At 36.9% G+C, this 9627-nt stretch overlaps 1 protein-coding gene across 1 annotated transcript in view; it reads left to right on the top strand.

Moving 5' to 3' along the window:
* The first annotated feature begins 6077 nt into the window (after positions 1–6077).
* Positions 6078–9627, top strand: part of LOC129245077 (regulator of G-protein signaling 17) — a 46220-nt gene continuing 42670 nt past the window's right edge. Inside the window, exons 1-2 of the mRNA XM_054883046.1 lie at positions 6078–6139; positions 6324–6722. Of these exons, the coding sequence (XP_054739021.1) occupies positions 6325–6722 (398 nt within the window). The 5' untranslated portion in view covers positions 6078–6139; position 6324. The remainder of the gene's footprint in view (positions 6140–6323; positions 6723–9627) is intronic.

Genomic DNA, 9627 nt, shown 5'->3' with positions numbered 1-9627 from the left:
TGCGCGGTATACTAAATAATTATAATTAAGTAATTAGGGGCGCACAATAGATCAGTCTGGTCGTAGTGCAAAAAGGTCTTAGCCTAGCCCGCACAACCATTACCATTACCATAATTGTTTTGAAGAACTTCAAAGTTTCAGAGCAATAAATTTTCACAAAATTCTTTTAAATATTTATACTTACTATATTAATGTAGATATCAAACGAAGGATAATATAATCAGCTTTTACAAAATTTTGCAATTTTATTCTTCTTGGTTATGGAGCCACAATTTTTATGATTTTTTGAAAACGGTCTAAGCCACTCCAGCCATTTAAGTTGAGTTCCCAAGGCCTTTTCACTTCCCTTGGTTATTAACACGTTGTGTTCGGGTACATTTCATGGAGGAATCGTGCCGGACACAGAGATTTTACCGGAAAATTTAGTTATTCACTTAAATCTGAACAAATCGAAAATTATTTAATTTTTTAACCTAAACTTTATGTATTTTATATTGAAATATAATATCATGCCGTTACATTAACCCATACTAGTACGAGTCTCGCGCTCAAGTATCAATCGTCAGAAAACGTACTAGTATGTGTTCCATTCCCTATGTGTTCACATATTAAGTATATATCTGTTCTGTGGTTAAACCAATTGTTGCAATGCTCACTTGCGATTATTTGGTTTTGTACTTTTTTTTGCTCCGCAAGGAAACGCATTTGTGTTGAACTGGTACAGTACTAGTGGTTTTCATTCGACTTAGCGAAATTATCAATTGTGCCTCTCTTCACGCCTTCTTTGACGTTTCGAAACTGGTACTAAATTTGAGCAATCATATTGAAGAAAAGGAAATAAAACTCTTACACAGCTCGGGCTGGTGATGTTGCCGCAGTTGTTAATTGAAGCGAATCTCTATTCTTTTAATTTGGGTATTACTCTTTGACTGTTAGGTTCGATTCTTCCGATTGGTAAACAATTTTCAATTTGTTTACCTGATTGCATTAGGAAAAATATTTAGAATAACCAGAGTTATCGATATAGATATGTTTGGCTCTGGTGCGGATTAATTACCTACTTCCCACTACGCAGCACTTTTTGCATGAGTGTTTTTTTCTTCGAAGAGAGAAGCCAACGTTTTGAAGGTATAAAACCATCTACCGTACTTACGGAATCCACTTCGGGAAAAATAAGTAAGATATTTAATTTCAAAGTAAGTAATTGATCAAAGTAAATCGTTAAAACTTATGGGTAAGGCTTTCTCAAGTGGGCATCAAAATTACCAAAGTGAATATTTTGCGATGAAATTCAGCCAGGACTGAGTTCTATCATCCAGAAGCACACTCAGAAAATTTTGTTGTAAAATTCTAAATAGTTTTTGTTTTATTAACTATCGAAGTTTTTTGCAGCGCTTGAATAATTATCACATTTCTCGTAAAGTAAGTATCCGATTACAACGATTTTTCAACTGCAGACTGATAAAGGATGATATTTTCCAAAAACGTTATTTTTGTTCCGAAACTTGATGTTTTTTTTTTGTAAATAATTTTTTTTAATAAACAATTAAAAATTTAACTAATTTCTGCGCCTCTGGGATGAAAATTTTTTAAGGATATTAACGTAATAAACATCTGTGCATTTATGTATGAAAAAAAATGCGTGCAATTCGAAAAGGATTAATTATAATTAATTTTTTTGTGCCAGAATGCGCGCTTCGACTTACGCGGACGCGCACGAACACACAAACGGCGACTCGCGGGCGGCTTGCGAAAAACCGTTTTAGACACGTCTCAACGCGATATGCTTCCGTAAGATCAGTTTTGCCGACATTGTCATTAGTTGTGTCTAGTCTCCTTCCGACTGCTGTGGTGATGTGTTTCGGTGATAATAAAAACTGTGATATGATGTAAATCGCGTACGTTAATGTGTACAAAACTAAGTATAGACTAATATAATGCCACATGCAAATCGTTGTTGTAACCCTTTCGGAAAACAAAACCATAGTCGTGTTTACACAAATCTAGTCCGAATAAGTGACCAAAATGTGAAATTTAGCGAAATAGCTGGACAATTTGTGTGCCGTTCTTGCAGGACGTCTTTATACCAAAGAAAAGTTCACGTCTCCCCTATTGTATGTTCCACATACTTGTTAAAATACCGTATTAAGTGTACTTATAATTATAAATGCATCATTTACAGGTTGGCCTAACTTTCAAAAATGATCCTCCGAATCCCGTTGAAAATTTCCCTAACGAAATTATTACTACTGAAGATAATGAACAAGAAGATCCTAATTTCACTTGTGCGGCTGTTGATAACGAAATAAAAATTGATAATATCAATAATTTACTAGAAAAATTTCCCGAAATAACAAATGAATATGCGATATCTGTATAACTTTCTATATCTTTTCACTTTTTGTGTCCGTCCGTGAATTGTTGTTGTTTTTCAGCGAGAAATTTTAAGGGCATTTGCTGACTGAACTTTCAATGTAGGTATAGATCTGATATGTAAACATAAACGTTAGTAATAAAGAAGTATATATGAAACCTTGCATGACAGCTTATACATTCCTTTGAATACATTTGATTTAATTATCATTACGCATTTCCGCGGCAGTCAAAGCGCAAATTCTGTTATACGTAAATTATTTATATGGCCAATCTTTAAAAACAAGTAAACACCAGTAATGGAAAAGTCGGCAAAACTGATCTTACGGAAGCATATCGCGTTGAGACGTGTCTAAAACGGTTTTTCACAAGCCGCCCGCGAGTCGCCGTTTGTGTGTTCGTGCGCGTCCGCGTAAGTCGAAGCGCGCATTCTGGCACAAAAAAATTAATTATAATTAATCCTTTTCGAATTGCACGCATTTTTTTTCATAAATAAATGCACAGATGTTTATTACGTTAATATCCTTAAAAAATTTTCATCCCAGAGGCGCAGAAATTAGTTAAATTTTTAATTGTTTATTAAAAAAAATTATTTACAAAAAAAAAACATCAAGTTTAGGAACAAAAATAACGTTTTTGGAAAATATCATCCTTTATCAGTCTGCAGTTGAAAAATCGTTGTAATCGGATACTTACTTTACGAGAAATGTGATAATTATTCAAGCGCTGCAAAAAACTTCGATAGTTAATAAAACAAAAACTATTTAGAATTTTACAACAAAATTTTCTGAGTGTGCTTCTGGATGATAGAACTCAGTCCTGGCTGAATTTCATCGCAAAATATTCACTTTGGTAATTTTGATGCCCACTTGAGAAAGCCTTACCCTTATATAATTTTATTTAAATTATACAATTAAGTTAGGTTACGTGATGTGGCTGTCCTTCGACACACCTAGGCCAGTTGGAGGTCCCTTGAGATACCACCGCAACTATCCTATTCATACTCTACTTGGTCTTCTCTAAACTATTGTGGGGCCTTTAAAAAGCTAGCTATATTAGCTTGTTTGAGACTCGTAACATGGCAATGTTGTCCAGAAAGGCGATATCGAGCAATCTTCCTCTTGTATATCCTGACTCATCGACCCATTTTCCATTCGGACTACGTTTGCCTACTGATAGCGCGGGTGTTTAACTGCCTCCAGTTGGAATTAGCAACACTAATCGTGCGTTTATCTATTAGAAGTTTACATGTTGCCAAGGGCATACATATGTCTACCAATCTAGCTAACTCATCTGCCTTGAGTAATGTTTAATGTTACTGTGTTCTGGTGACCAGTGTAGATCAATAGAAAAATACTGTGCAAGTAGTTTTAATAACTTGTAATACCCTTTTACTGACTTAGACGAAATTATAGGATTACAACTCTAAAAACAAATATAAAAATAATAAATAAAACAACAACATTTAACACTCTGACAGCTAGAGCTCTCTAGATTTTATGTTAGCATCTTATTATATCTAATAAAAGCGTGCCTTTTATATTTCGGGATTTGGCAATCCTGGTGTTGCAATCTGGCAACTGACAGCTGTATCGCAAAGTTGGACATTTTTTGGCTTTTACGTACTCAGAACGTTTTGAAATATCAGCGCTATTTGTGTTGTTTACAGTAACTTAAAAGATTCATCTCGGTCCAAAAATGAAATTAAATCGTGAACATTTTCGTGCGATTATTTTTTACAACTTTCGACGTGGATTAACTCAGCAACATGGCATGGATGAGCTTAATTCATTATTTGGCGATGAAGCTCCATCAAGGACCAGTGTTTATCGATGGTAGGGTGAATTCAATCGTGGTCGTAGTTCACTCCAAGACGAATTTCGTGAAGGTCGTCCAAAATCAGTTGTTGTTCCGAAAACCATTGATGCTGTGCGCGAACTGATATTGCAAGATCGTCATGTGATCTATCGTAAGATTGAGACAATCTTAGGCATTAGTGGGACCAGCATACATTCAATATTGCATAAACATTTGACTGTCAAAAAAATTTGCTCGCGTTGGATCCCCCACAATATGTCAATCGCTCAAAAAAAGGCTCGTGTCGATTGGTCGAAGGAAATTCTCAAAAAATACAATCGCGGGGCTTCGAAACACGTCTATGACATCATGACAGGTGATGAATCATGGATTTACGCGTATGAGCCCGAAAGTAAACAGCAGTCGACTGTATGGGTGTTTCAAGATGAGCCAAATCCAACAAAAGTTGGAAGCACTTCCAAGCAAATGGTCGCCTGTTTTTTCGGAAAAACTGGACATGTCGCAACCGTACCACTAGAACAACGCAGAACAGTAAATTCTGAGTGGTACACAACCATTTGTTTGCCAGTTGTCTTCCAAGAAATTAGGAAAACCAATCGCCAAAGACGGATCACTCTTCACCAGGACAATGCGAGCTCTCACACATCGGCTCAAACAACTGCATTTTTGAGCACCCAAAACATCGAAATAATGGGTCATCCGCCGTATGGTCCTGACTTGGCACCGAATGACTTCTTTTTATTCCCGTACGTAAAAAACAAACTGAGAGGTCAACTTTTTTCGACACCTGAAGAAGCGGTTGCGGCATTCAGAATGCATGTTTTGGAGGTACCTCATTCAGAGTGGCAAAAGTGCTTCGACAATTGGTTCAAACACATGCAAAAGTGTATAGATCTTCATGGAGAATATTTTGAAAAACAATAAAGTGATTTTCGATGATTAAAATTTTTTTTTGTTCTCTAATCCCGACATATAAAAGGCACCTTGATAACTGGAGTAAAAATTATCCGCAAAGCTCTTTGCATTTTTTGAAGCCTAATTACATTTTAAGTTACGTGCCTGAACGCTTTTCGAAAACATAGAGAAAACGTTTAAAGTACTTAACTCAGCGAAATGTCTAGTTTGGGCATATAAAATAGAATTTCAAATGCAATAATTTTGTAGAATATTTTCATCCATTAGCTCTCCCAGAAAAGTGTAATTTGGACCCTTTTTGTTTGAAAACAAAAAATACAGCATTTGTAAGGTTAATTTGTTGTATAAAATTATACCCTAGAAAATTTCACTAGAGGTCTTGTATACTTCTATACGTCCATTGGTCGGTTAAAAAATTAATATCTGGACTAGGTTTGGTTCACATTTTAAATTTGAATAGAGAAAAGCTATGTGAAATATGTGATAATAGTGCAATTTTCGTGAAATTTCTAAAGATGGGCGTGGAAGCGCCGATTATTTTAATAAAAAATAGAACGAAATAGGGCAGAAATTTCGTTCTCAAAAGATATTTTGAAAAATTTTACTAAAGTTACCAATATGACTTTTGTGACTATGATATTTTAGCCACATATAAAAAGCTCGGCTCCTCTTTATTTGCTCAAAGTTACATTTAAAAACAGCGATCTAATTTAGCCACATATTATTATTAATCTCCTCGTTTTTCAGGCATTGTGCGATTTTAAGCCGAACTTTCCACTCTTCAAATTGATTGCCTTCTACACGTCCACCTACGCAGTGTCGGCTACCAGCGAATAGCGCAAAATCTAAGCTACATATCCTCGGGCAGTTAGTTGCAGGTGTGCCATTGACACAGGATAAAGTGCATCGCCAGCGCTGCCAGTTGAAAAGAACGATATTGACGCGTTAAAAGGCAACGGGAGGTGCTGAGACGGGGAGTGAAGACGAATTAGCGATATAGGAGGCGCACAACCAACGAGACTATACATATTATGTGAGTACCAAAACGAGTGGAAGTGTCTGACAATGTTGAAACATGTTGCGCTAACCTGTTCATTCATACACACACACACATACTCACATTTATAAATATACGTAACACCATGCAATTTAGTTATGTATTTACTTTTGGCTATTTTTCTTTCCCCCATATTTCATGCATTTTCTCCATTTCGCAGAATGTCTTGTACAGTATCAGAGCTGCCGTCGGGATGCCACCTGCGTGGCATGGGCACTTCTTCGTCCTCTGCAGTGGCGGCTGCGGCAGTAGCGGCAGCGCAAAGAAGCGGTGACGGCGGTGGCACATCCAGTACAGTTGGCGGTGGTGGTGGCGGTAGTAATAGTGGTGGTCTCAATACGGGTGGCATACACGTGGGCGGCATGATGAGTACGACGAGTACGCTGGGCGCAACAACAACAAGTTCGCGCGGTGGTTCAACGGGGAATGCGGGGGCGAGTTTGCTGCCAGAGACGATGATGACGGCGACGGCGTTGACGACAAGCACAACCCAACGACAGCAGCAACAATCACAGAAGCCCTGCTGTTTTTGTTGGTGTTGCTGTTGCTCATGTTCGTGGTAAGTGGGAGCTTCGGTACGCTCAATAAAATTTAAAATATGAAGAACTTCATTTGAAAAGTGGTGAGGCGTGGGCGCGGCGTTGTTTTGATATGCCTTGCACTTTTTGTGCTGCCCTGCCATTGCTGTGCTACGTTGAGATTCCACAGCTTGATACATACTTGAAATTTCATGTATCTGACAGTTTTCTATTTGCTCTCTATTTTTTTCTTACACTCTTCTATTTTAATTTTTTTCTCGCACATTTTTCACATTGGATGCTGTTGGTATATCGCTGTCGTACATTGCAGGGCAAAGTGGTGAGTAGAATTTATTAAAGGTAATATTAAATTAGTTTTTAAGTGCTTGAGGAATTTCACAAAGAGGATTTAAAATTCTTTTCTAGAAACTTGGCAAGCTAAGTTAATAAATAAATAGTTTGTAGAAGGAAAAAGTGGAAAAGTGAATAGAGTGGGCGGATATTATATTTGAATGCAGCTTCGAGTATTTGAGCTAAATATAGAAATATGCAAGCGAAATATTTATCATACGCCATGGTGCACTCGTTGGCGCTTATGAATTTTGTTGATTGGATTAAAACGACTTTCCAATATGTTTGGATGATTATTAAGCTGAGATGAACAAAGAGAAGCTATTTGCAAAATCGGGAATTGAAAATAAAACAGAAATTGATTTTATGGCAGCTCAAGCTTTCCTTAAGAACTTTAAAGCAAAAGGCGTTTTATTTTTTAGCAGCCGTTTTTTAATTTTGGCACACTTTTTTATTTAGTGATTAACCATAATTTTTGCTCTTATACTTATAACTGGATTATAGATTAAACTTCACGTGATAGAAAATATTTTTTAGCAGCCGCTGGGCATGCAATATTAAGCTTTTATAAAAATTGCTGCTATGCAAAAGCTTCTTATAAAATATTATACATCTCAGAGGTGGCATAAAATGACAAGATTCTTGGATAACAGCAAAGCAGCATACACCGACGTACACGATGTGTCTGGGCATGACGTGTTATTTGATCAAGAATAAATGTACGCTAGCGGCTGTCTTGGCCGATTTACCACAGCGTGTGGATAGTTGGAAGTGAATCGCTTGGAAGAATGCTTTAAAGATGTAAAGATGCTGTTTTACTTTTAAAGTCTTCCTTCACGGACTTCATTTCCGATACTTTGAGCATTTGAAAGCTTATCTAAGAGTGAAATAGTAGGGAATTTGTACCAAGCCGTCAAAGACAAATTTCTATTCGATGGCCTCCTTGATGGTTTTCAGTTACTTAAGCGGTTCTATATTTTATTCATATTTCAGTTATTATTTGTTCGAATTCAACGTGCATAGGACCGGAGAGCTAGCCACATTGAAGCTCCATTTACTTGACTGTGCTCACACATGCTACCAATATTGAAGTCGAGGTAGTGCTACTAAGCAAAGTCATCGAATCCTAAGCCAAGTCCGTGAAGGTCAAAAAGAAATGTCGTAACTAATTCGCCCCGCTAGATGTCATCGAGTTAACTTTAAATTTTAGTGAAGGCATTGCCAGCAAATTGTCTTCTGAAGTAGTTGCTTCTGCTGAGACATGAGATGCCGACTACAGAATTTAACTAGCATGCAATACTTGACTGATATCTTGCTAGGTGCTAGCTTAGCCATAGCTAAATAATTGCTAGCTTTTGTTTTAAAGAAGTATTGCGAAAACCTCGAGTTCTTATGAATAAACATTAAACGTTAGAAAACCTTAGGAGTTCACTTTGCCATGATTAAGTCATTCTAAGATTTGCGCTGATCTAGAGCAGAGAACTGTGGCTTATGAAGCATTAGAGTAGATAAAAGATAGGTCGTAGTAAATGAATGACGGGTAAGGACGAAAAAGGTTAGGCATAAAAAGAGGCTCCGAAATTTATGCTTAGACGGATCAGGAACCTATTTTTATGCACGTCAAACTAAGACAAGCGCTAGTGACATCATGCAGAACTTTTTGCTTGATTTGTGACCTTTAAAAAAATGAGGGCTTTTGCGAAAGGGCTTAGTGTTTTTGAGGGTCGTATACGTCGAGTAGTCCATGAAATCCTACGTTAAGTGCAGAAGGCAGTTTACGTCGGAGCAAAGACGAGAACTGCGAATTATCCCATAAAAAGCCTTCCAAACAAAATGAAGCACCCTGAAGCGTCAGACATATTATAGTTTTTTTTCTGTCCAAAAAACCCGACAAACACCAAAAGATTAGCTGCAGAAATAGGTATATTCTAAACCTACAGCGGTTAATGTTGTCATGTATAAAAAGTTTCCAGCCACTGTTATGGTTGTTGCGATCGTGCCATGCCACTCCATTTCTTTATTAAAGGAATTCGAGGGCATTCTGCTGCTGTATATCGAGGTTCTAAGGGCAGTAGTGTAACCCTAGATTTATAGTGTACGCCGTGACAGTCCTTACATCTTTCACCAAGACTCTGCTCCTTCCCACAAAGCGATGGCGAAACAAGATTGGATGGCTGCAACTTTTAATGGCTACTTAACTCCCCAGATCTTAATTTTCTGGATTACTACTGCCTTAACTATGAAGCGTGAAACCAATAAGCATTCTCATAACACCATTTATTCTCTTAAGCCTGCAATTAATATCGTTATGATTAATATGAATAAGGAGCATTTGATTTGGGCATGCAATAGATTCTGGACTTGTATCGAGGAGGTTATTGCAGCTAAACTTTGTTGAATGATTATATATATGAGTAAATGTTGTGTAAAAAATTCGCGAAGTTTCATTGAATTTGTTTAAAAGAAAAGTTAATTAATTTTACTTTCAAGTTATGCTCCAATACCGTAAATCAAGACTCATAGAAAACCAAATAGGTATCCAATATTTTGAGTAGTTTTTACTATTTGCCTTTTGGTAAATTCGTGTCTATTAAC

The sequence above is a fragment of the Anastrepha obliqua genome, chromosome 4, assembly GCF_027943255.1.
Source record: "Anastrepha obliqua isolate idAnaObli1 chromosome 4, idAnaObli1_1.0, whole genome shotgun sequence".
Taxonomy (NCBI): Eukaryota; Metazoa; Arthropoda; class Insecta; order Diptera; family Tephritidae; genus Anastrepha; species Anastrepha obliqua.
Note: the sequence above shows the minus strand (reverse complement) of the source record. Positions and strands in the feature narration are given on the sequence as shown.